This window comes from Triticum dicoccoides, chromosome 4A (genome assembly GCF_002162155.2).
Source record: "Triticum dicoccoides isolate Atlit2015 ecotype Zavitan chromosome 4A, WEW_v2.0, whole genome shotgun sequence".
Taxonomy (NCBI): domain Eukaryota; kingdom Viridiplantae; phylum Streptophyta; class Magnoliopsida; order Poales; family Poaceae; genus Triticum; species Triticum dicoccoides.
In genome coordinates, this window is record NC_041386.1 from 2,462,492 (window position 1) to 2,489,389 (window position 26,898).

At 42.0% G+C, this 26,898-nt stretch overlaps 3 protein-coding genes across 3 annotated transcripts; all 3 read right to left on the reverse strand.

Moving 5' to 3' along the window:
• Positions 1-342: 342 nt before the first annotated feature.
• On the reverse strand, positions 343-2,265 carry LOC119284488. Its single transcript, XM_037563604.1, has 2 exons — positions 1,891-2,265; positions 343-1,033 (listed from the first exon to the last, which is right to left on the reverse strand). Exons 1-2 carry the CDS (start codon positions 2,007-2,009, stop codon positions 628-630), a joined length of 525 nt encoding a protein of 174 aa, XP_037419501.1. The 5' UTR covers positions 2,010-2,265; the 3' UTR covers positions 343-627.
• A 3,572-nt stretch (positions 2,266-5,837) lies between these two features.
• LOC119284489 (WD and tetratricopeptide repeats protein 1-like) lies at positions 5,838-14,206 on the reverse strand. Its single transcript, XM_037563605.1, has 20 exons — positions 13,963-14,206; positions 12,957-13,025; positions 12,698-12,775; positions 12,215-12,349; positions 12,016-12,123; positions 11,625-11,753; positions 10,994-11,109; positions 10,788-10,905; positions 10,369-10,474; positions 10,108-10,238; positions 9,789-9,959; positions 9,520-9,630; positions 8,937-9,048; positions 8,156-8,484; positions 7,944-8,034; positions 6,888-6,983; positions 6,744-6,814; positions 6,549-6,661; positions 6,277-6,382; positions 5,838-6,116 (listed from the first exon to the last, which is right to left on the reverse strand). Exons 1-19 carry the CDS (start codon positions 14,059-14,061, stop codon positions 6,301-6,303), a joined length of 2,265 nt encoding a protein of 754 aa, XP_037419502.1. The 5' UTR covers positions 14,062-14,206; the 3' UTR covers positions 5,838-6,116; positions 6,277-6,300.
• Positions 14,207-17,556: 3,350 nt separating this feature from the next.
• On the reverse strand, positions 17,557-26,643 carry LOC119284490. Its single transcript, XM_037563606.1, has 13 exons — positions 26,308-26,643; positions 23,861-24,087; positions 23,649-23,719; positions 23,369-23,425; positions 22,900-23,237; positions 22,423-22,491; positions 22,243-22,328; positions 19,954-22,086; positions 19,056-19,133; positions 18,833-18,944; positions 18,589-18,639; positions 18,379-18,448; positions 17,557-18,295 (listed from the first exon to the last, which is right to left on the reverse strand). Exons 1-12 carry the CDS (start codon positions 26,641-26,643, stop codon positions 18,398-18,400), a joined length of 3,609 nt encoding a protein of 1,202 aa, XP_037419503.1. The 3' UTR covers positions 17,557-18,295; positions 18,379-18,397.
• Between the last annotated feature and the right edge of the window lie 255 nt (positions 26,644-26,898).

Consider the following 26,898-nt stretch of genomic DNA (forward strand, 5'->3'; position numbering starts at 1 on the left):
GGTGTTGCTTGGTATGCGGTGGTCCGAAGTGCTAGGAGTGCAATGGAAATCTCCGGAGGGCGCAGCAGCTGCGGATCATCATCGTTTTTGTCAATCCAACTCTGTTGTTATTAGTTTCTTTTTATTTATTTTTTTATTTTTTTGAGCGTGCTTGTGCTATCTGCCCCAGCAGTGAATTCTCAGATGTATCGGGTGGTTGCTATATGTATATAGCGGGGTGAAAGCCAGGCTTAGAATGTTCCCCATTGCATGCATGCGCACATACTGAAATATTAGTAAATCAAGCGAATGATCGAACATCATGTTATATTAGCAACCAAGGTTAGAAAAAATAGCATGCCATATAAAATAGCGACACCCTTTAAATTATATTATTAGCGTGCTATAGTGCACTATAGAGTGACATTAACAAGACATTGTATACTGATTTATTTAGTGAGACAATTCTCTATACGCTATTGCACATTATTTTTCCAGTGTTAGCAACTCATCATGTTAACAAGTACAGGAATCAGAACTCATCATCACATACAGCCACAACTCCAGCGCCGCTACACGTACATGCATGCTTAAATACGCACGCGTCCTCCACGAAACAAAAACAAAACCGTGTATCGCTTCGCTAAGCTAGCTACTGATCACCTCTTCCAGGAGCTTGTACCTCCGAACCCTCGGTCTTCCCCGGGCGACGCCAGGAGAGGGCGGCCCGGCGCCGCGGTTGGCACGGACGCCACTGCTCACGTCAGACGCCGACCGCTGCAGCAGGAGCCGCCGCCGCTGTTGCTGCTTCTTGATAGGCTTGTTCAACTCCGCGGCGAAGTCGCCGCGAGCCGCGACCTTCCCCGGCATCGATCTACTGCCACCGCTGCAAGCCGGGACATCCATGCGGTCAGCGGCCGGCCCGGGCGCTTTGAAGGTGGATATCACCGGGCTAGGAACGGCGCCGCCGCCGTCGCCGCTTCCTTGCCCTGCCCTCAGGCACCAGTTGCATGTGCCGTACGCCTCCGCCTTCGGGTACCGATCCGTGCAGTACCTGACGTGACACATGACCATGTGTACACATTTAGTTGCTAGGTAGTACGTACATACGGAGTACATGCAGATACATGGAGTGCATGTATAACGTTATTGCATGCACTGTCGCACGCATTTTCAGATGATAGACACGCGAAAGATCAAAGAACTGAACAATGGCGACCGGTCGATGCAGCTGACTGAACTAGCCGGGTAGTCTATACAGGGTACAGCGACCGTACAGCTTTATATCAACATCGATCGGATGTGTGTATATCTCTTGGGTCTTTGGCCGGCCCCATTTTGTTGACGAATTCTCGTGGAATCGTGCAAAAAGTCGGAACAGATTAATTGGCTGGATGTAGGGGCGGGCCGGGCACAGGGTGGCGAAAATGATATATCGGAGATAGATATGTGTATGCCAAACGTGTCACCAAATATACTTATATACCGATGGAAACTCAGAAGGGGATTGCCATTGAACAGTTCTGGTTCAGATGAATCCAAGCACGAAACTAATCCATTAACTGCTGGCATTGTATGGTGCTTCAAAGCTAGATGAATTCAAGTACACAAGTACGTCAAGCTAGATGATGATGATGCAGAATTAATAATGAATAGCCATATGCGAATCAATGCTTGCGTATGTTGGTGTGTTAGCTAATTCCATGTGCACATGTTTGTGATATGCTGTGTCGTCGATCGGTTAGAACCATTTCACACACACACAGAAAATCCTCCTATTTCACGAACCTGCCGTCGTTGCTAATTAACCTAGCTATCCCCGTATCCAAGAATATCCATGCAAGCAAATCCACAATTAACTCTTCTAATCACACATATGCGTCAACGGAAAAGAGATAGTAGGATACATACGTGTGCTGGGAGCGGACGGAGCAGGCGGCGCAGCGGAACAGCTCCGGCAGGAGGCCGTGGTCGCCGCACATGCAGCAGACGGCGGCCTCGGCGGCGCCCAACTTGCCGTCGCCCCCCATGGAAATTAACGGGTATACACACCTGGCGATCGATCAGTCGATCTCAGATGGATGGGCAGAGCTGCCGCATGAGATCGATTCCGATCGATCGATCGATCGGTAGGCTTTGCGTGCTTTGTTCTTGGCAAACTACCTGCAGCAGGTTTGGGGAGAGGAATGAACTGGAGGATGGTGGGGGCGCTGCTGGCTGTGGTGGTGCTAATAAGCTGATGCGCTGTCTGCAGTAGTCTTCACACATCTCAACATCTTGCGGAAGCTGCCCTCTTTTGTCCTCCTCCACCTCGTCCCCCATGGCGGACATGTAACGCTGTCCTGATTTTTTTTCCAGTTAGCTTTTGCCTTTTGGACCTTGAGGTTTATACTTTTTTGTGTGAAGCTCTTCACTGAACTGAAGAAAAATGGCTTCAACTACTTTGTTTGTTTCACCCGGTCCACTATGCGCACAGAAAAAGTAAATTGACCATTCATATCTCGATTGATTCTCGTTAAAGAATTTACCTCTGTTATCTCCAAAGTCATATACTATATTAATTTCTTCCATGGACATACATTTTGAAATGGTTATAGCGAAGTGGAGGGAGCGTATTATCGCACGACATGCAACTTTTCTCCTGAATAGGGCATGACATTATTGATAAAGTTTTAAACTACAGATGAGTATCGGAGCGACATTACTAATACATTCTTATTTCTTAGTTGTGCTATCATGTGCACAACCGGCACACATTTAGTTGTCCGTAATTCATTTATTTCAGCATATTAGGCCCCTCCCAATGCTCCACCTTGTATAGGTGCTAAGACTGCCATGTAGGCAAAAAATCTGATGTGGCAAGATAATTAAGAGGAGAGATATGAGTGTGGTGACCCCAGAAAGAAACAATGTCAAGCGCGAGAACCTAGGCAAAACTTTTAAAGAGAAGAATCCCACCAATGCATGTAGAACTTTATTTGCAAAATCATTAAATGAAGGATTCTTAGCACCAACAAGTTAAGCACCTATGCATTGGGGGCTTTAGAGGGTGCTTGGATCCAAGGGACTTATTTTAGTCTGACTAAAAATAGACTCTTTAAGAGGCTAAAGTTCCAAGCACCCCTGAGTAAAGAGAGGCTAAAACTAGTCTTGGGACTAAAAATTTGTAGTCAGGGGTACCCCTACTAAAATGTGGATTAGTCCTCCCTCTCCTTATTTAACTCCTCTCCTTTAACATAGGCGAGTTCTGGATTGGAGGGTTTGGAGGATAATAAATGCTCATTAACTTGATTTTAGTCTCTTTAGTATTTGGATTCAAGCATGGCTGAGGCTAGCAAGTTTTAGTCCCACTACTTTTAGTTATAAGACTAAAACGTATCCAAGCACCCCCTTAGTTGCTAAAGTTTTTAATGTGTTTAGCACCTCATGTCAGCACCAATGCATTGGAAGTAGCCTTACATGTCTTTCACATAGGATTATTCTATTTTATATAGCGTGCAAGATGTCATAATTTACGCAATTAGACCATTGAGGAAAGTAGATGGAGAGGCGATATTTATTAAGGTTGCATGATTCAATACCTACATTCATTGGGCATGAGTACGGATGCTCCTTCACATGTGCTAAATCGAGACACTAAATCAACGACAAAGCTTGTTGAGGCCATTAGATGCATCTTGACGATCGCAACATGCCATGGTCCAGTCACCCCGCCACACCTGTCACGACATGCAAGTACCTCGTGTCACACTTTATTTGCTTGTGCATGTAAATGTAATTTTCTTGTTTCGGGGAAAGAGTGAAGTTTGGGCTTACATGAATAAGTGCACGATGTAGAGAAGTCGCACTTGCGTTGTCATTCCTTAATCAAAAAAAAAAAAACTAGAGTACTTGCGTTGTGAAAGAAACAAGAACAATACAAACGCACAACAGGATAGAACATCTCCGCTGGTTCGGTAAATATCACATCTTACAAGGGCGAGTACACAAGACAACCTGAGTAATAACAATAATAATAATAACAAAGACAAAAACAAATAGCGTGTCGTTTTCCAGTGGCAAAGCCGTGAAAAGGAGGGCATCGAGGGGGCAAAGCCAGACCCCGGCCCGTGGAAGGAATAATTGCGTTTGGGTGGACGGTCCTCGTTGGGCGGCGTGGGCCTACCGAGACGCGACGCGCATCAGTACCTCGTTTCACTGACAGGAGCGGCCCGCGGGGCCTGCGGGCGACCTGTCAGCCACACGCGACGGTTTCCTGCCCAGTAGACCTAGAGAGTCAAGCGATGGCAGCCGCCGTAAATTAGCTCGAAAACAGGGGGCCGATGGGCGACGGCGGGGGGTCGGTGTGTGTGTGTTTTGTTTGTTTTTGTTTTATTTGACTAGGCATGCATGCCGCGACAGCCAATGGGATACCAGGTGATACGTGGGCCCCACCGCGGCCTAGTGGCAGGTAGGAGTACTACTGGTTGTACTTTGTGGCGTGCGCGCGTGTGGTGTGGGTAGGAAGGAACACCAGCCGGCCACCAGAGGGGAAGGGTGAGAGGCCGGATCGACCTGACCGGACCGACGGGCGAGGCGAGACAAGGATTTCTTTTCTCGTTTTGGCGTGATGCGTTGCGTGCGCGCCTAGTCTATACGCCAAGCTTTGGCCTTTGACTTTCTTTTTCCCTTTGTGTATGTAAATTGTAAACCACGACGAGCCTTGGTGAAGACTGCATGCTGGGACGTGGACTCGAGGGCTCCTTCTTAGCCAGTGCGTGCGGACGTGGGATTAGCAATTTGGGTCTTTGCTTTTCTTCTTTATTATAAATAAATAAATAAAAATAGTTGGCACAAAGAAAGATGTACGTCTGCGATACAGCCTAGGACATCATGATCAAGACAGGGGCAAATTCAACAGAGTCGACGCGATTACCACGAGGGTATTTATTTTCATTTCTCACGCTAGGTCTCTTGTCTTGGATGAGACCGGAGAACACGAGCTGGATGGGGATGGCGCGATTGAGACATCAGCAAAGCAAATCAAAACCTCCGGATTCCAGGCTTCCAGCCACTAGTGATAATTGGGCGCTGATTTGGTTTGCTTGGTCCTACTTTTTCTATATAAAAGTACTACTAGTAAGGTACAGTTGGCTATGATAGGTTCGGACATTCTATATACTTCCAGCTGGAGCGTGTGTAACCAGACCTACTTCGAATGTATACTCGCAACGCCAGCCGACAGATGAAACCGGAGCGAGAAAACATACCAGACGGCCTCCGCACCCGGAGAGACCGGCATTACCAAAACGCACCGCGGACAGCACAAACGTTTTTTTTTAGGGTTAGCACAAACGTTTCTAAGACAAGCCGAGACAGACAGCCTAGCGTCGATTTTTTTTTTTTTTGAAGTACGGCCCTCACTGACATTTATTCAACTGGTCAGACCCAGTGCATAGAAACTCCCACACAAGGTGGGGTCTAGGAAGGGATTATAGGAACCTAATCTTACCAGCCTAGCGTCGATGTGGTTCCATCACGCACTTCCAACTCCAAGAGAAACACGTCCACTTCGCCTTTTGTGTGTTCGATCGTGTTGCATACCCACTTTGCCTGCCCGTCAACCTACGACGTAGGCTGAATTGTCGATGGTGATGTCTCTACTGCATCACGTCACTTACACGGAACTAAAAGCAATCGTGTAAACATTCATTTGGGATCCAAAACCACAAAAGGCAGAACCGCAGAACAGAGCAACATACAGTATGTCTCTACTCTACTGTAGCCTCTGCCCCAAGTCTCACCTGTGTATTGTCAGTAGACTTGCCCAACGACGTAGCATCCAAGTCGCCGACCTTTGCCCCTAGAACTCGACTAACAAACCAGAAAAACGTCACAGCAGACGGCTCTATTATGGAAGCATGTACAGATGATTTACTTATTACAAGACTTCGCTTTTCTACAATCTGTACAAGTGAATGCACCAACAAACAGCCTTTACTGTCAAGCAAGAACTCAATACCGACACGGCACACCTGCAATATTATCTAAGCAGGTGTGCGAAACACTGGCTATGATTGCAGCACGACCTTGCAATCTCATTTTTACCTAAACACTGGTTGCTTGTTGTCTTGGATTAAATGCCCCTCGCCCTTTTCCTGAAAAGTCAAACAAAGAACAAATCAAAAGCCGAAATCAGAGAGCAAATGTGAAGTTTCACATTATTTGCATCCAGTGACCCAGCTCAATGCATATTTATCAGATTTGTCCCGGGTAAAATGTTGGGAATGCCCTAAGATCTCCAGCAAACAGCAGTACCTCAGCAACCCAAGCAATAGTATATCAAGTCTGCGCACACTCTAAAGGATGCAAGCTTCCTTCAGCAAATTCATGCGCCCCAAATCGTTCCAAAAACTCAAAGGGCCTGCACATAGATACGTAACATAGGAAAATCATTAGTAGCTAGTTTCTATGTAAACTTGGTAGACAGATCAAAAGAAACAGCATGGTACCACATGATAGATGTGGTAATTTCATTGCAAGTCAAAATAGCATATGGCTAAACTCCTGAGGAAGTTTTGACAGCTTACAACAAAGTTTCACGGTTGCGGCATAACTTCTTCTGATTGTTCTCTATGGCACTTAACACATCAATTTCTGGTCCATCAACCATAGAAGTACCTTCTGCGTCCGGTGTCCATAACTAGCAATAAACAAAGACAAAGTGAATAGCGAGGGCAAATTATTTAAGTACTTCAAGAAAAGAAAAAGATCAGATCATATACCTTTATTGTATTGTCAATTCCACTCGTCGCAACAGCACAATCATAGGGATGAGACTGTATACAGTTCACAACTAAAGAAGATATAGGGGCACATGAGAAACAGCACTCAAGGATAGCCACGGTAAGAAATGAAATTGCAATTACCAGCTCCATCCCCTGCAAGCATTTTAACAAGCCTTCCTGTTCTTTTCTCCCATATGAACCATCTACCATCATCACTTCCGCTGGCAATAAATTCCCCTAACGTAAGAGCAATACAGCATTAGGCACATTTATAGTACATATGAATTGCATTAAATTTAATGGTATACACATACTTTGAGTAAACTATCATCAAATTAAGCTTTAAGACTTACTTTCGACAAAACTACACTCTTATGCGGGTTTGTTTCATAAAACTATAGGTCCACTCTGACATATCTATCGCAAAAATACACCCTAATGAGTTCACGTCCAACTTTGATCAACGAGCCTACCTTTAAGTAACACATGGTAATTTTCGCTGCTGAGACTATACATCAGTCTGTACCTCTTGGTTGATGTTAGCAGGGTGAGAATCACGGAGGAGTATCAGAGCAATAAGGCAGACCTAGTCAGCTGGCCAACGTGGCAGCTCCGTCTCAGTCGTCGCATAACACGCAAAAATTAACGTGGCCATCACAAGTGGGTCTGGTTCGTAATAGCAGTGGCTAGAACAGGAACTCATTAAACATGTTATTTTGAGATATGCATGCCAAATAATGCCTGCTCAGGTGATAACTTTTCTTTGGAGTGTACTTTTGTGATAATTTGGTAAATTTGCATAAATTCAAATCAAAGCAAGTGATTCTGCAGAAGCTAATTATATGCCACACCACAATCTAGGATAGTTTAACCTCTTTATTGGTTCATGACTTGTTTTCTGAACATCTGAGGGTATTTGATTAAATAGAGAATGTGCAAGAGCTTTGCACTTCTTATTTTAATCCAAAAGCATTACCGATGATAAGAAACCGACCAAGAAAGGATTTTTCACTCAGAAAGGTAAGGAAAAAGCCCACACCAAACCTAGCAACAGGTGCATGAAAGGTGCGCAGCTGTACGCCTTCTATAAAAGGTCGATGTCTTCTGTTATCCGTCATACAAACGGCTGGTAGCTGGACTATCGACTTAAACAAAAACTGAACATGCATGCAAGAAGAAACAGCTTAATAGTCTAACCTTGTTCACCAAGAAAGCTAGCTTGCTTTATATCTGTCCCCACGTTGCAGTGCCCAACATATCTTTGTTTCATATCAATGGCAACATCCGGCTACATTGCACAACAGGATGGTATTAAAGCCATGCAAGTACAAATATAGGACACGAAAAAGAGAAACCCGTACCAGGGACTTTAACATTCAGATAAAAGAGTAGGATGAGAAAGAAAGAACCTCATAGGCAGAATCGCCATTACAAGTGGACTCAGCTGATCCATTCCCAACAGTCTGCTCATTAGTTTTGTCCTCTCTTCGGTGCAATTTTAGACGTAAGCTACCTCGAACAGCACCTGGATCACTATCACGGCTTTCATCACCCGATACTGATGTATCAAAGTCTAACTCCATCTCATCATCGTAATCTGAATCTTCTCGGCCCTCCTGTGATGATGACCCACTAACATCTGATCTGAACAGTAGATCACTCAATGACCGTAACCGTCCATGCCGCGCATCAGTGTTAGTATTTCCTTGTTGATCTTTTTTATTTTTCTCAAGTTCAGCTGTTTGAACAACATAAATCCATCAGATCTTTCAAAAAATTAACAGCAACATATCACATATTCTGGATACAAGCAACAATAAAATCTTGAATCCATTGGCATCATAGAATTCCCAATCCCAATAAATCCTCAAGTTCAATACGAGAAGCTATAAAATAAATACAATGGATCTACGAACAGCTGTGGCAGCAGAAATTACGTGGAAAATTAATATGGAATATTATATATAGAAAAGTACTGGTACATTTGCATGTATATGTTTCTTGTGAGCACTAACATTTTCATAGAAATAATACCAAACACGGAATATTAACAGGTTACTGAGCTATGTGCACTGGAGAGGCCATCTTTTAGCATGTGAAGCTGTGAGTACATAACAATCCCCAAATATTAAATTCACATGGTGTAGCTATGCGGGACAAAACAATTGTTTCTATGTCAAATGTACTCACCAGCAGCAAGTCGCTTCTTTATATTTTCCACCTGTTCCGCAGACACCGAATTTGGTGGAACAAGACTATGTGCAGCTTCTGCATATTCACATGCTTCCTTCAGTCTTCCTAACTACAAAAGGCAAAGCAAATATTTGTAAGAGATGGAGAATGTACCGAGTTTCCATCTCTTCATTTATCACTCCAGACTAAACGAGGAGGATTTAGGAGATAAAGAATTTTAGTGAGATAACAAGACGCATCAATTGGTAGGCATGTGGTTGTGGATTACAAGGAGCCAATCATAGCAGACATGATTAACCAAAGGGGTGATCAAATCGGTATGATCTAAGCATCCACCTAAGCAGAATTGCTTTAGAATATGCTCATTTTCGTCTGACAAAAGAATAGGTAGCACAAACAGAACATTCTAAACAGGCTTGAACACAGATTTAGAATCTCCTAACAAAGGCAAAGCAACTCGAGTTACCGTGCACAAAGCAACTCAAAGTACCAGGGTTAGACCAATTTTGTTTGATGGACGATGGTACAGCATTATTTGCAGTATAAGCATACAACCTTTGACATAATTACACATTTTTACCTGTAACAGTGCATCAGCCATGAACAAGTGTGCCTGGAACGATGCAAAGTCAATACTCCTTGCTTCGTTGCAATCCCGAATAGCCATGTAAACATCATTTTTCCACCTCCGCTGCAAACCATAAGTTCAGTATTCTTTTACAGAACAGAGATTTGAAAAAAGGGCAGCCCGGTGCATGTAGCTCCTGCTTGCGCAGGGTCCGGTGAACGTAGCTCCCGCTTGAGTTACAGAACAGAGATTTGATAACCGATAAACAAATGATAGCAAACCTTTAGGTACAATCCTGCACGGGTACACAAACAATCATGTCTCGTGCTATCATCAATATCAGATTCCAGGGCCTCAAGTATTTCACAGCATGCTTCAATGCCATGCATTAGGTTTGTGCCAGTCTCCAGAGATTTTATCACGACTTGCATAAGTTTCTTCAACATATCTACCTGAAACAGGTGCCATGAAAGGCAGAGAAGTTCAACATGTCTCGCAAACCAGGCAACATATGTGATAGTGTGATACGAAGAGGCCATGTTTACGAAAGTGAGAAGCGCAAGCGCACCCAAGCAAGTGCACAGAGAGAAGATTGCTCACCCTACACAAATTTCTCTTAGCTGGAAACTTATCCCGTTTTGACTTTTGTTTTCTTGGTTCCTTGTGAAAAGGCAGTAAACATAACTGATCACGTACATCATCTGCTGTGTATCTCACTGGACTCGTATTGTCTGAAAATATACACAGATAAATTGACCAGAATAGTATTAAAGATATCAACACTGGCAGTGGACAGAAAGCAAGCAAAAGTGTGATAACAAAAATGAGGATGCATACACAAAGGGGGCTGAACAATCATACCTGGGTCGACATCAAATAGATATACATGTTCACCACTGTAACTCAAAAGAACCTCATTCCCATTCGGGCTGAACGCAACATGGGTAAGGTGCAAATTTGACTTCCTCTGATTACAAAATGCAGAGGCCAAATGTCAATGAATGTAACAGAAAAGTCACTTTGAAAGCAACAGGTAACAGAATTCTGAACTCAAACTAAACAAAGCTGCCAATTCTATGCCAAATACTGTAGCACGATTTCTGGGAGAAAACGGAACTCTTCAGGAAAGTATTTTCTCAAACAATCAAGTTCAAGCAACCCCGTAGCTCTAAAATATAAGAGCAGTCCATATGATACCAGCAAGCAATAACTACTGCCGCCTTTACCATGCACTATCTGGAGCAGCACAAGAAGCTATTCAAGCACAGAGAAAAACTCACATTCTCAGCAAGGTGCAATGGACAGAACATTTTTATACAAGGCGGTGGCTTCCTTCTTGTTTGACATGAGCTCAATGGTGGAAGCATTCTCCTATCGTACAGCCGGGCAAACGCATCACTGCACAAAAATCAAGTTGTGAGGTGATGTTTTTTAATTTGAAGGGCAAGGTCTGTCATGCACTGACTAATTTATGACAACAAGTTACCTCCCACCAACAAGGAGCTGATGGGGACGAACTGAGCTTATATCACAAGACTTAAACGACAGCGGTTGTCTGGGAGGATCAGCTAAAGACTTCTTTCCTCCACATCGTAGATCTAGCTGTCAAAAACACATGTAATGTAGAAACTGGAATCAAAACCAAATCCACACCCAGCTAAACTAACTTTACAGCCAGCATTTATCCTACGGGTATATTTATCATGGCATTTCCAAAAGGACTCATAATAAACATCAGAGATCATACCAATCCTGAGAGGAAGTGACTGAAAGCAACAACATGCTGGTTGCAAAGTTAAACTAATTATATTACCATAGTCCACACAAATGAAGCATTACAGGTCCATTCATCTGGTAAATAGCAATGTGATGCACAAGCATAAAACAACATAGGCTCATTTAGTTCTGTCTGTACTTGTTCAAGGGTTCATGGAACAAAAAAGAGAACCACGTCAAAATTCAAACAGAGAAACATTTAAAAGTAATACAAAATGTGCTACCATACTATAACTGGCCACTTGTATTTGGCTCTCAAGGACAAAAGCTAAATTCAAGTGGAATCAGATGCTCAACGAGAAACCACAATAGAAGCGGAACCCAACAGTTAGAATACTCACAAGCACGTTACGGCATTCCTGATTAACCAATCCTGCACGAGGACAGGAACTGCATTCCCTAAAATCATGCTGTCTTACAGTACCATCCTCACTTGCACTCCACACTACATTAGGGTTGCCACCTTCGACCTACATATTGCATATAAACATAATTATGAATGTTGAACCAGGCAGTGTGAATCTTAATGCATCAGTAAGTAGAACATCTCTCAAGTGGTGCAAAGATCTGAAAATAAGACATCGTTCTTTCTTCTCGAAAAGATACTAAAATCCAGAAGGGCATACATTTAGGAACAACATCAAGCTTAGATGCAATTCAAAGACAAATTTTCTTCATGCTATACGGTTCCATATTCCAATCATGGCGTTCAACATAAGACTAGGATCTTACAGCTAGTTTCTTGACCCTCCTTGAGTGACATTGGTAAACTGCAGCTGGCTCCATGGAAATCTCCCTAGGCCTTGTGCCACTTAAACGAGACAAATTGAAAACACGAACCTGAAAAAGAATCAATAAACTTCTCCTGAAAGGATGCCTCAGAATAACACGGAAAGATAAAAGTGAAAACACATCCCACAAAAGGTTGTACCTCAGCATCTCCTGCTCCTGAAACTACTACTTCATCACATGTTTCCGGTACAAATTTTGTGCAAAATACATTTGCTGAATGTCCAGTATCAATTTCATGCAACAGCTCTTGATTAGCATAATTCCAGATGTTGACCTGCAGAACACGTATTGATACAGCAGTAAACTGAATCAACCATCAAACTCTCCGCCCTTTTCCAGTCCAAGGATATACCATTGGAAACAAAATCATATATAGAAAATGTTCAACTTCAAGATTGTGTCATCTCTAACTCTGAGCAACATTTATTTTGCAAGAAAATGATGTTATATCATTCAGATTGCTTTCCACTTAAGGTTGTAACAAAAATTCAAATCTCAGTCAACAAAGAACTGCAGGAAAAATTCTACTGTATGTTGCAAGACAAGTAAATAGTTCATGCAACTCTACCAGCTACAGAGAGCATGAAAATAATGGATGAGAAATTAGCGTCCAGAAACTTACTCTAGTGTCATCTGATCCTGATATCAGAAGTGAGCCACTTGAGTTCCATGCAATAGCATTCACGCAACCTACGTGACCCTGTTAAATGGCACGGGAAACCAAAAGGCAATCCAGTAAAAATCAAAGATACAGCGAAGAACTTCACTATTTCAGCTTCCTTCTAAGCAAATAAAATTCCAACACAGGAAACAAGCAAACCTCCCTGTTCTTGTGAAGAAACTAGCATATGATAAGATAAACAACAAAAGGAGTCAAATACCTCAATCTCCTTTTCTAAAGCAAGCCTTTGTACTAGAGAAGAATGGAACTGCATTCTCTTTCCAATGTCCTGGAAAAGAAAAAATCGTTAATTGTATCTAGTTGTATCAGTGTTTATTCTATGACTGCTAATGTGACTAAAATATGCATGATTGCAGAATGTCCAAGAATCCAACACAAGGTTTTGAACAAAAATCCTAGTTCCCATGAATTCATCTCACGGTTAGTTTCCATTCTTCCCGCAAAAATAATAATAATAATAATAATTAGTTCCCATTCAAGGAGACCATATACAAACACAAGGTCAAAGTGATAAGAAGCTGGTTCAAGAGCATAGCACATAGATAATGACCTCCCAAACTCACATCACAGTTCCAACTTCTAATACAGTAGACATTGGTACCCAGTAACATTGCCCAAGTAATCGAACAACTCACTAGCCACAGCCCATATTGTTCTCCTCAGCCTAAAAAACAGCCCACCATCAAAAATGCATTAGGAGGGTTGTTGATTCTTTCGCCTACATTCTAAGTAACTCACCTGCACATAACAGTATAAAACAGGTGATACTGGCGTCCCCCAATGTTCAGAATCAATTCCAATTTCCTGAGAAGCATCTACCCCAATGTTCAGATATCTGCGCAGCTACGCAACCGATACATACATCAACAAGCAACTGCGTCACTCTCAGACTTCAAGCAGTCGAGCTATTGGCAGCATTACACCAGAGACCAGACCCCGAACTAATAATTGATCAAAAAGGCTACCATAATCCGCGCCAACCCGTTGCCAACATAGGAACGACTCAAACAGCGACGGACTCCCCTCCCTCCCCACGTTCATAAGCCCTTCCAAATGTCAGCCCGATCGAGAAACACCGCCGTACAAATGCAAACCCCTCGGCGATTCGAGCCAGAAACTTCGCCCGAAGCTAAGAACGAAGAGATGCCACCAGGCCTAGAACGCGGAGAGGGCGGGAGGGCTCGGCCATTCCGAGGGGGGCTTACGGGGGAGCCGTGGAGGCTGCGGGCGTCGAGCAGATCGGTGAGGCCGCCGTCCGAGAAGCGCCACCGCAGCCTCTCCGTCGCGTCCATCTCCATCTCCATCTCCGGCGCCGGCGAGCGCGACCCCAGCGGCAGCGACACTCCCCGATCGCCCGCCGCCGATTCGGTGGATGCTTCCGGAAGCTCTCGCGCCTTCCAGCCGAGGGGGGCGGAACGGAACCGGGGAATGGATGGGTGCGGTGCGGGGGTTTGCTTCGGGTTCCAGGGAGCCGGGTTGGAGTGGGTCAGTGGGGGGAGAAAGCGGCTAGTGGGACCAGGGACGCGTGGGGTCTGCCGCCGATGAAACGGGATCTGACTGACAGGTGGGTCCAGCTTTTAGTCTCTTTTCGTCGATGGGAGGCGCGCTCCTGGCCGTCTGATCCGGGGGGATCTGCTCTTAGGTGAGAATCAATGAGATTAACTTTTTCTTATAAACATAAAACATGTTCAAAAATTCTGAAAAAATTTGTAGACATGAATCCATGTTTGATGTACAACCTTAAGAAGTTTCACCTACTGATTCAATCTACACTTATATAAACAAAAAAAACGGATGTTGTCAAGCACTATTCACCCAAGCTGACACTATTCATAGTTGAATTTGTCATTATTATTATTTTTTTTGAGTTGTATACATACATCATGTTGTCAAATAATTTCAGAATTTTTTGGATTGTCTAGATATGGTTATTATTTTTGGTTAATCCCACAATCTCACCTAAAGGACAGATTATATTCTAGTCTTCCGGATCCCGAGCCAACCGGTAGTGGATGGTTGAGATGAGCACGGCGCAGAACCTTGAAGTGTATCCTCGAGAGCTTGTTTTATTTCTTTCATGTAAAAATGCCTATGCAATCTTTTAACACGGTACAGTAGCAGATGCTCACAAACACGTACATATACTCACCTCTATGAACGCACGCACGCTACCCCTATGAGCACCTCCGAGATACTGAGCCGGCACAACATCTTGAGATTGACGAAGTCATCGTAGGCGACTCGTAGTTGACGGGAACATCTCCTATCACTGAACGAACATCGCCGGAAAGTCTAAAATAAATAAAGAAAAATGCGAGCACCGGTGCCAAGTCTAGAATTTAAACCCTCGTGGGTTGGAGATACCATTATACTCCTAACCATTGAACCACAGGTTGGTTCGCAAATGCTTATGGCATTTGGACGTTGTATGTTTGGTTTTTGAGTTAGTCAACATCGAAAAGCAAAAAAAGTTAAAAGTGAACAAAGAGTCATTGCTATGCAAAAAAGAGTAAATGGCAACTGACATAAAGACCAATTTTTTGGCATGCCCCAAAAATTGATAGAGTGAGCTTTGATAACCATCCAAATGTACCCTGCCAAACTTTGGTAAGATAAAAGTTCTTCGTTGCCTCTGGTATCCCTTCCTAGTATCATTTAGAACCTACAAGGAAAACTAACTAGCACAATATATATAAGGAACAACACTAAATATGATGACATATATAGGAAATAATATTAGTTTTGAGGTTTATATTATTTCACACTAAATATCATGTCTTCTTTAATATCATGTTAAACCATGCCTTTGCAGACGTAGTAACCATATGAGTTAAAAAACTGGTTGGAAGAAAGGTAAGCATCTTATCTAGTTTGCTACCAAATCTGAGATGTGCTAATTCTTTTGGCATCAAACTGAATATGCCATGACAAGATTCATACATCGACATACATCAGTCATTACATTTGATCCATTGAGTTTGGATGGGATCATTAGTGGTTCACCATACTAGGCACACACTAATCAGATTTTGTCTTCTTTAGTGTCGCTCCCAAGCAACAATTTATTCACATGTTTTGTGGGGGGTTAACCAAGACCATGTTTCATTTAACGACATTATGTTCTGGCCTCTTTGGGGTGAACGACTCGTGCGGCTCTTCAAAACATACTCCCTCTGTTCAAGTTTACGAGGCCTACACGATTATTTGAAGAAAAATTGACTACAATATTAGTTATATGCGACAAAATATATCTCGCTGAATTGACATTTAAAAAAAATCAATGGTACGCCCTCCGTTTCAAAATGTAGTGCATATTAGAATTTTGAAAAGTCCACCATGTAAATGTTTAACTGAATTTATAGAAAAAATATCAATATCCGCAATACAAAACTAGTATCATTAGATTCATCAAGAAGTGTATTTTTTATATCTTATTTGTTTAGCACTTTACATGTTGATAGTTTATTATATAAACTTGGTCGAGTGTAGACAAGTTTGACTTTTGAAAACTTAATATGCACTACATTGTCAAAAGGAGAGAGTATAATTTTTACGACATATGACTCGTATTTTATCAATCAAATTGATGATCAATTATTGCTTAAAATACATGCACAGTTTTCAGCCTTTTGAACTTTAGTTTTCATCACCAGCTAAAGCATGGAGATATCAGAATATGAACGACAAACTTAGAGATGTTGACTCTGTGCTCCATAGAACATTTGTAACTTTCAGAGTTTATTGACATATTTGTAGATGGTGTATGTTTTAGTTACTCTGATTTTTGTACCTTTTTTTTACTTAATCAATAAACATACTACTTATGTCCTGGTTTATTGGTCCTCATTGTATTTTGTGTCAACTTTTAACTATAGATTTAACTAACAAAATATAAATGCATGTCACCCAAAATGTATCCCTGTATTTGTACATAGTTTTTGTGACATGCATTAACTTTTTGATAGTTAAATCTAAAGTTAAAATTTGACACAAAAAACAAAAGAGACCAATAAACCAGGACAAGGGTAGTACTTCATAGGAGTATCTACAGACGGATTCTTCAAATTGACTGGGCAAAATTAGGACTACTGACCGGGCAGGAAAGAGAAGGAAAAAAGGTTAACTCAACCAGACCACTCAAAGCCTCCTAAACCCGCAGCACTCCTCATACTCAGCCATATAGGGGACAATACGAGGCCCGGATATATCCCGTCAGTGGTCATGCATCCGTCACATAGAATTTGACCCATCACGAACCATTTTTTCTTCACATAGAATTTGACCCACCACGAACCATTTTTTCTTCCTCCCCGTCAATCACATGCATATGATCGGACGTATAGGTAAAAAAAGTGAGGGACATGGCTGCATGCATAGACGAATAGGGACTCAAAACGAACATTGATCGAATTGATCATGCGCGTCCGCCAACTTTTGAGGGGTCAAATTTTGTGACGGTCTAGTCCAGCTGTAGATGCCCTAAGATGTATTAATTTCTCAAAACTTCTAACATTTCTAGAGTTTTTTTTAACTAACATTTCTAGAGTTGACATTATAGAAAAGATATATTAACGCCTTCAATATATCAAATAAATAGATATGAAAGTTGCATGATGATCTAATGATATTGATTTGGTAGTGTCTGTATTGATATCTTTCTCAATAAATTTGCGGACAAACATTGATAAGTTTGACCTTTTAAAAAATTAATGCACCTTATATTTTGAACGAAGGAACAGAGGGAGTAGATCTTATTAGTTCTAAAAACAATCACACACGTTAATCTACATCTACAGTACTGAGAAGAACTGGCCAAAGATAAATAGTTTTGACAAGCTCGTCACTTCCCATGTTAACACACTTCAACAGCTTCACTGCATCAACACGTTACGTGAGGAATACACCGTGATTACCCCACCTCCATCAAATACTACTCTAGTTTGGTCTACAGATTATGTACAAGGTGAAACAGAATTGAGTTGATCACATTGATACAAAAGCTAGGACGGGGAGGGATCTCACTGAAAGAAAGAAAGAAGGAAAAAATCTACAAAGGGGGAACCCCGTCCCGGCACAGTTCCTATCTACTCCCTCCGTTCGGAATTACTTGTCGCAGAAATGGATGTATCTAGACATATTTTAGTTCTAGATACATCCATATCCGAGACAACTAATTCCGAACACAGGGAGTACCTGCCTGCAAAATTGATGTTGTAAAACCGCCTTCAACAGTACCGCTGTTAGGTAAGTTTCACCTCTTCACACTGCCACGGACATGGCGCGTGTGGAGGCGTTGGTGTTACTCCTTGTACCACACCGCATCACCCTCGATTGTTGCTGCTGTGATCACTAGGAAATTCAGCAGAACAATTGATGAAACCGTGAGCTTTCCCAGCTTTCCGTCACCTGATGAATGCCTTATCTGAATGTTCAAACCAGGGACTCCTTTCTTAGAAAGGCAAAGCATGAAGCGAGGTTCCTGACATTTTTCAGAGTAGATGCTGGGTAACAGCTTCTGAAAAAACAGTTGCGAATGCCCTGCATGCATGGGCAGAAAGTCATTGTCATCTGTAAGATGTATCAACGTACTTCAGGCAAAAGATTACTTCAAAACCACTGACATGATATGAGGGTGGACCATTAATCCTTCGAATAGTCCTTTGCGAAGTCCTTCATTCTTTGCTTGATACTCTGGGGAATTAATAACCAATAGAATCAAAATACATGCCACAAACCGAAGTGAAACAAAACACATGGAGGTCAACTCAAATGATAATGAAATCAACTGGAGTCAACTACCAAAAAGCATACTCAAAGATCATATTACACACCTGCAATTCTTCATGAAGCAATACGAAGACCTTCTTCATCAATTTATGCCTCTGGAGAATATAATGTCCTCAGTAAGAAATAATGAAGAAATGCAGAGAATGCCAAGATCTTGATTAATGCAATGCCACCCCCCACCCCACCACACACGCACACACCACCCAAAGCACAGATTATCAGTTAACTGTAAAAAGTCATGTATACTCAGGCTCAATCAATGAAGAAAAAGGCAGGCAGAAAGCATACTGTTCCCGATTCATGGTACATGTCTCTGAGTCTGTCAACAATGTTATAGTACTTATCCTTGTCTCTTTCTTTGGCAACATTGAAATCCTCCTGAACCTTTAGGAACTCAGACCTGCATAAAAAGCATGCTAAGTTATAGGAGAAGATAGAACATGGACTCTGAAGGATTTAAAAAAGAGTACAAAGGGGAATTTTAGAAGGAAAAATTCAGGTCAGCACATACTGTGTTTTCTCTATCTGACTGTTCAAGTAAGAGTAGACCTTATATTTCTCATTGTACTCCTGCAAATAATCTTCGTATCTGAAAATGGATAAAATCAGTTAGTTGCCTGCATGAACAAAAAGTAAGACTGCAACGAAGATATACCAGCTATTGAGTAATTGCCTATGTGTGGTCTATCTCTCAAGGAAAACAGTTGCATTTTGAATCTCTTAGTGAATATGATGCTGCGTTACACTTCTGTATGACTGGGACCTATATTTGTGCTAAGTGTAGTACTGTTATCATTATTGGATTTCGAGACACAAAAATTACCCCAGAGGTAAACTGTAATCCCTCCATGACTGTCCCAAAATATATGACTTATTTTGTTTATTTACAACAAGTCCTTGATCAATAATTCTCTATAGTTTATGTGACATGAAAATGATGTCCTTAAAATCCCAATTTGTTAAACATTACTCATCAGACCTTATTATATTATTTAGTTTGATCTTCTAGTCAAAAGAAAATTCATTACAAAACACTTACTCCATCCGTTCCAAAATAGATGAGTCAACTTTGTACTAACTTTAGTACAAAGTTGACTCATCTATTTTGGAACGGAGGGAGTACTACATTGCTCTGATTTTGTAAAGTAATTGTTGGTCAAAGTCTTGCTCTGGCAAAACAGAATACACCTTATATTTTGCGACCGTACACAGGCGTGTGTGTATGTTAGAGCAGAAAATTATTTCTAGCATCAGCTAAAAATCTCAAGGAAAATTCTGATTTAATCAAATATTTTCACAAGGTAGTGTAAATCTTGGTGACGAGTGTGCAAACAAGCTAAACAAATTAAATGCACTAGCAGAAATACTTCAAAAGGGCATAAAAACGCATCTAGTATATTGTCACTTACTGTGAAAAATCTTTTATTGGACCTTTCAGTTCTGGCTTAGCTTTATCGTACTTCTTAAAGAATAGATTGTCTTCTTCCGAAGAACTGTCTCTTCTCTTCCTACCTGTCTCAGTCTCTATCAAAGAGTTATTCCTACTTCTTTCCTCATTTTCTGCAGGTGAAATTGATTTCCGTGTTCTACACTCTATGCCATTCTTGGTACCATTCTGAGGAAGCTTGGGAGTAGTCTTCTTCGGATCTACATGATCTAGCATTCCACCCTGTGCCATTTTTGTTTCTCTTTTGCCTGTTTTCTCTATCAATCTGTCTGGATATAATACGTTCTCTGAATCTGAATCATCAGTCCTTGGCAATTGCCGACCCTGTGAAACATTTCCTCTATGCTGAGACCTATTATTATCAAAGTCGTATCCGGCTGTCTTCCTTGGGAATCCTTCCTGGTTTATATTACCTCCAGTATTAAATTCTTGCGGTGATGGTTTCCTCTGATCATGGGAAGCAGATAGAGCAACCTTCCTGGTATTCATATTGGGGTAGAAATTATCTACATTAGTTGCTTTACCATCAAGCGACTTAGAAGAACTATTTCTCTCAAGTTGTTTCCTTGTCCTCCCGTTGTCATTTTCCAAAGGAAACTCACGAAGTTCACCCAACTCGAGATCAGAATGCTCTCTCTGGAGCACCTTTTTTGGAGATGATTTCTCAGCACTGTTTCTTTGCAAAATTGGTGGCTTGCCATTAGTTTCAGCGCATTCAGGAAGAGACATCATCATGTTGTGGTTAACATTTCCTCTGACACCTTTGGTCAAATTCATGGGATTTGTATCAATATTAGGATCCTTTGAGCGCTTGTGCTTTTTCCCATCAAGAGAAGATCCCCCATGCCTACCCCTTTTTCTTGCAGCAGAATCATCAGTGTTGTCAAAATTGACATTCCCAGGGCTGCCATCCATACTATTCAAAGGTTTCTGCACCTTATCTAGTTTCTTCTTAGAGCTTGTTTTCATGATCTTTTCTTGTTTTCCTTCAGAGTGAGTTGGGATGGGCAGATTTTGGCTCTGATTTATCTTTTGTAGATCTCCAGGAGTCACAGGCCTTCCTTCCTTAGGACTAATATCTTGTACCTGTAGCTCAGTATGTGTGTCCCATCCAACATTCCCTGTCTCCTTGCTTGACCTCTCATTGATATGTTTGTCAGGAGGCAAGTTCTGTCTCTGTGCTGATAAAGAACCTGTAGCTCCTGAATAGGCAAAGTCAACCTTGGCCTTTTTGGCACTTTCTGGCTTTGTAATAGCATTCTCATCACCCGGAAACCTTTTCAAGGTGGGTTTGGCACCTTTCTCTGATATTCTTGTGGGCACATGGTTTGTTCCATCCTTTGAGGTTGACTTTCTTCTGCTACCATGCTGCTCCGTGAACTGAATAGCTTCTTCATTAGGTATGTTCTCACTACTCACTGCTAAGGGGTCATCAAAATAATTGTCCTCATAAGACATTTTGTTTGCAGGATATTCGCCATCAACTATACTTGGATCTAACCTGGTACTCACCATGTTTTCGCTTTCTGGAAATTCTGATGGCATGTCTACATTGCTTGCACCGAATTTCTCAGTTGCTGTAGCGGCATATGCCGGCTCATCATTGTCGACATTCAAATTATTCAGATCAATGTGTGATGATGTGCTCTTATAATCGAGATTTGTTCCAATATCAATTTGCTCATCATCGCCATCAAATGTTGGGAAATCTCTTGGCGAGGAAGACAACTTCAGTTCATCTGCTACTTTCCTACGTGCTGTATCTGGCTTGTTATCATCACTTGTAATATCCACAAATGCATCAGATCCTTCTTTGCTGCTTGATGAAGCATCACTATCGCTGTCGCTGCTGCTCCCACTGCCACTGCCAGCACTTCTACTCTGACTGCCACTATCACTTCCACTGCCACTACTGTCACTGTCGCTATCACTATCACTTCCACTCTCACTAGAGCTACCTGCTTTGCCATCACTGTCATTGACCTTTTCGTCTCCTGCAGCTGAAACCGGGGAGCCCCCAATTTCAATCTTCTCAATATCAGGATCATCTATGCTTAAGCTTGGAGCAATTTCTTCGATGTTCTCATCGATAGTCCTGTTAGATACATCAGTTGGATACTGAGGTGCTTGTGGGCGGAAGTAGCAAACATGCAGAAAATAACTATACACAAAACTATGGAGAGGGCATCATGAAGGCAATGCCCGGTTAAACAAGAAGCACGGAACTGAACTTGTAGGAGAAAGATAATACCTTCCACTGCCAGATGCATGATTAGAGTTTTCTACTTCCAGTTCAGGTTTCAGCAAATATCTCCCTGATGACTGGCAATCTGCAACCTGGATAAATAAAAATATGTTAAGTGTGCATCACAATATATTCTTAATGTTTCCTTACCGAGAAAAAAGGTGGTGGATAATGTTTGTTACTCACATTCTTAAGGATATGCTCTATTTTCTTTGAAGCATTTGGAATTGCATCTGCAACAGCTTTCTCCAAGGCCTACATATGTTTCACAACATGTAGTGAAGAGAAACATCAGGAAATTCCTTTTGGGGTAAGCCTTCGGGAATCAGGCAACTAAACAAATGACAAGAACAAAGGCATCTAAGATCATGAACAAAAGCATTTGTAGCATATGATCAAGCCAACTATGGATGATATCACAGTACATCATGTATAAAGGTGAAAAAATCATAAGATACAGAACTGTCATCAGACCACAAGGTCAGCCATAATTGAAGTGACATCTCATACAGCAAACTCATGGAACTATGGTTGTCTTTCAAACAAGTGCAGTTAAGTTAGCATGGAAGCTTGCAATATTTAAAACTTACTGGTACTTCATTTTAAAACTTCTGGATTCCTTTTCCTATTTGCACATGCTAAAGGGGAGGTTGGGGGGGTTACCTTTAAATTCATTCCTTTTGGATTTTCTGAGAGTGTAGATATCAGCAGGCTTCGCAAATCAGTTGTATTATCCTCAACACTTGCAGAAACAGAACCTGCCCCATGATTTAGTCCTCGAGAGATCCTATTTGGTGTTGCTTTCTCAAATTTATTGTTTTCCTCTTTATTCAAATCAAAAGGTACTATGACTTCATTATTTGCATCTGACCCAACAGGAAATGAATGAATGCTTGGTCCAGGTTGCTCAGGAGAAGGCACAGGTGAAGTCGAGATACTTCCTTTGGGAATACTGTTAGGCAGCTTTACTTTAGAAATTGATTTGGTTGGAATGACAGTAGCTGGAGTAGACCCACGAAAACAAAGTCAGGTACATGGTAATGCAGGTTTTTTTAGTGGTAGAATAGAAGGACATTTATATACATAGAAAGAATAAAGTACTACAAAAGAGAAGATCAGAGAGAATTGAAACCTTGCTTCTTATTGAAATTGTCCTTCTTCTGGTTCCATTTCCCCCTCCGCATATTACCTGGAAGAGATAGCAACACTAAATTATACAATCTCATACAAACTTTAGCCGTTATACAGTCTAACGAACCTTCGGCACTAATCAAATTCAAAACCAGCATTTACATTGCACATAGAAAAACTGAGCACATCACACATTTCTACTATCGAAGCATGAATGTAAAAGTGAGGTAGAAATAATGAACTCGTTCAAGAAAAACAAAACGAGTTATCAAAGTTCAAACCTTCTCCGGCTGCAACCATTGACTTGGCCTGATTCCTGACAGATGGATTCCCAGGGTCCAGCACAATTGATCTATACAACAGAAAATTAAACAAGGATGCATAAGTAAAAAATTGGACTTATATGCAGTACTTAGAAAAGATCTAAGAAACCTATAAATCAGGATGATGATTAATCAGTGAGAGAATTATGTATCAGGGAAAGCAGACAAACTTTCGAGATTTCGCGAGACGTTCAGCCTCCTCTGAGCGCGCTTTCACAAGGTTCTTTGCTGATTCATCCAAAGTGCGGTCCACAGTCACCTTGCGCCAAGCAGATCCACGTTCCACAAGCAAGCCATTTCCACCCTCTCCACTCTGTTGTTCTTCATAAATATCACATAACTCACCCCGTTCGGATGCCCATGCAAAATTGAATTCTTTACCATCAACCTCGATAACCTAGTTCAAGAAAAGAACTTTCAGTTAAACAAGTTAAATGCACAACAGTAATTCTCATGTTGCACGAGCTTTGCGTCATGCCAAAAACCAGTAACAGGGGGAGGGGGGGGGGTACTATTTCTTTCAAAGTTAAACCCTCCTCCATGGTACTAAGGTAAATAAGGAGACAGCAGTTATAAATACTCCAGTGCACAAGTATCATGGCACTGGTATTATTTATTACTTAAACAACAGAAAATTGCATGACTGGATACATGAATACAGGCCTTACTGTTCCATTTGTATGTACGTAAAACATGTTTGTATTTTCTCATCAAACCACATACAACGCGATCATGAATACCAAGTCAACTGCAGGCCTTACTGTTCCATTTCTATGTACGTAAAACATGTTTGTATTTTCTCATCAAACCACATACAACGCGATCATGAATACCAAGTCAACTGCTGATCTTCCAGCAACCTTCAAATCCTAAATGATCTACTCCCTCCATCCCTAAATAAGTGTCTCAACTTTGTACTAACTTTGTACTATTATTTTGGGGCGGATGGAGTACAGTTCTAACTATTGGACACTATAAGAAGTAAGTTCCATACACATGTGAAGCGCAAATACACAAATTTATAACTAGTAAGCTTATCACTTAACAAAGCTTACTACAGTAGATACAACAGAATATTTAGTGGTGTTGAAGCAACATGTTATGGAACTGATATTTATTCTACAAACGAAACAAAATAGTACAACAAGGATCCACAGAAATAACCAGCCAGACATAAGAGTTCAGTCCCAGTAGACTTGACATGTAATGTAGAAAGGTAAGAATCCAGTCTTCACAAGAGACCCAAAATACCAGCTAGCTGCTATTTTCCTCTTTTTTTAAAAACCAGATTTCAGTTCATGCATATCATAAAACAGTTCATTGTATATAATTAATTTTTAGATTTGAAGAGTTCGTCAGCACTAATTTATTCCGAAAAGGGGAAATGGGGATAGATTTTAGATTTTGCAGGGTTCTATTTGAAACAAGTGATGGGTTTTGGAGCCCATCATTCATGAGACTCTTCAGCGAGAAATCTTTATATGGGTGATCGTTTTTTTCTAAAAGGAAACATACATATCCCACTATTAGTAATTCCAAAAGCACCACCAAGTTACAGTACCTAAAAAAATCTCACACTAAAGACAAAAGAACCAGTGAGAAATTTGTCAGCTTGTTATGCACTAAAATTAACAAAAACGTTTTCAACTAAATCATTCAAATGGGCCTCATGAAGTTGGAACCTAAAGTTTGGATCGTCACTCAAAGGAAAACTTTTAATGATCCTAAACAACATAAGACACCAAACTAATCTTAAGCTTACAGCATAGAATGTACCAAGCCAAGAACCCACTGAACTGCACAAAATGATAAATTATAGGTAGATAATTGTTCTGAGAAGAATTATATGTTAGATAGTATGGAGGCACAGTTAAATTTCAACAGCTTCAAATCAGATTGTATGCGGCTTACTGTATGCTGCACGGACTACACAAAAGAATCATCAACAAACAATACACTTGCTCCCACTGTGCAGAAATTCTAAGGAAAGTCATATTAGGCAGGAAAGGAAATGCATGCAAAAACTTGAGAGCTCGTGCCCGAAGTCACCAAACCAATCCCCAGGCAGAACACTGAACTGAGGCCTCCAATGAGAAAGTAACAGAGCATTTCCCTCCAGCATATCAAACTAACTGCGAATTGAAAAGTAATTTGGATAATCTACAACATGAACTCCACCCAACAATAACCATGCAGTCTTAAGCCAAATCAGACTCATCCGGACCACCACGTACTGAAAGGATTCAATTAAAAGGCCGTCCTCTAAAAACCGGAGCGGAGGGGAAAAACCACACAATGATAAAATGAAAATTGGCAGTTCTAACATGAGATGAGCTAAGAGATCAACACGTGCTAACAGTTCAGAGTTCAAGTACCCAGCAGTAAATTCGAGCAATCTGAATGCAAAACCAAACACACAATGAACCTACGAACCTACCCCAGAATCAGGAACAGTGTCATGTCATGGACGGAAAAGGGAAAACAGAAAGGGTCGCCCTCGACCAAACAACCGTAATGCGTAGAACATCCAAATTGGTTAGGTTAAACTTCGTAACCGACTCGAAGGGAAAGGGAAAAAAAAAACTAGACGGCGGAGGGAGGGCGAGGGAGAGCTCACGTTCTCCGCAGGGTTGATGCTGGAGTTGAACATGATGCGGGCGCCGCCGCCGGCCTCCTCCGCCCGCCGGATCTCGTCGACGAGGTCGGGGGTGAGCCTTATGATTGCCGCGAAGGCGGGCGGGCCGCTGGACTCGAGGCTGAAGGACTCCTCGCGCCCGGCCGCCTGGGCGGCGGCCGCCGCCGAGGCCGCGGCGGCGGCGGCGGCGCGGCCGCGGGGAGGCGGGCCCTTGCCCATGGAGGAGGAGGCGCCCCGGCCGCGGCCATGGGGCGCGGGCGGGCGCTTGGCGCCGGCGCCGCCGCGCCCGGCGCCGCGGCCGCCGCCGAGCTTGTACATCGCCCGCGCCTGCGCGAGCGGCGGCGCCGGCGGGGAGGGTTGGTCGTGTTGGGGCTCCGCTGGCGGAGAGTAGCGAAGACGCCGAAGAGAAGGGCGCAGAAATCGTGTAATTTTTTTTCCCTTTTTGATTGAGTTTGGTTATTAATTTTAATTTCCGGGTTTGCTGCCTGGGTGGGCTCTCTCGCCCTTTTCGTTTCCTTTACAGATGCAGAAATACGGACGCAGCTCCTCTGACGTACGGCGCACTCGCTGACG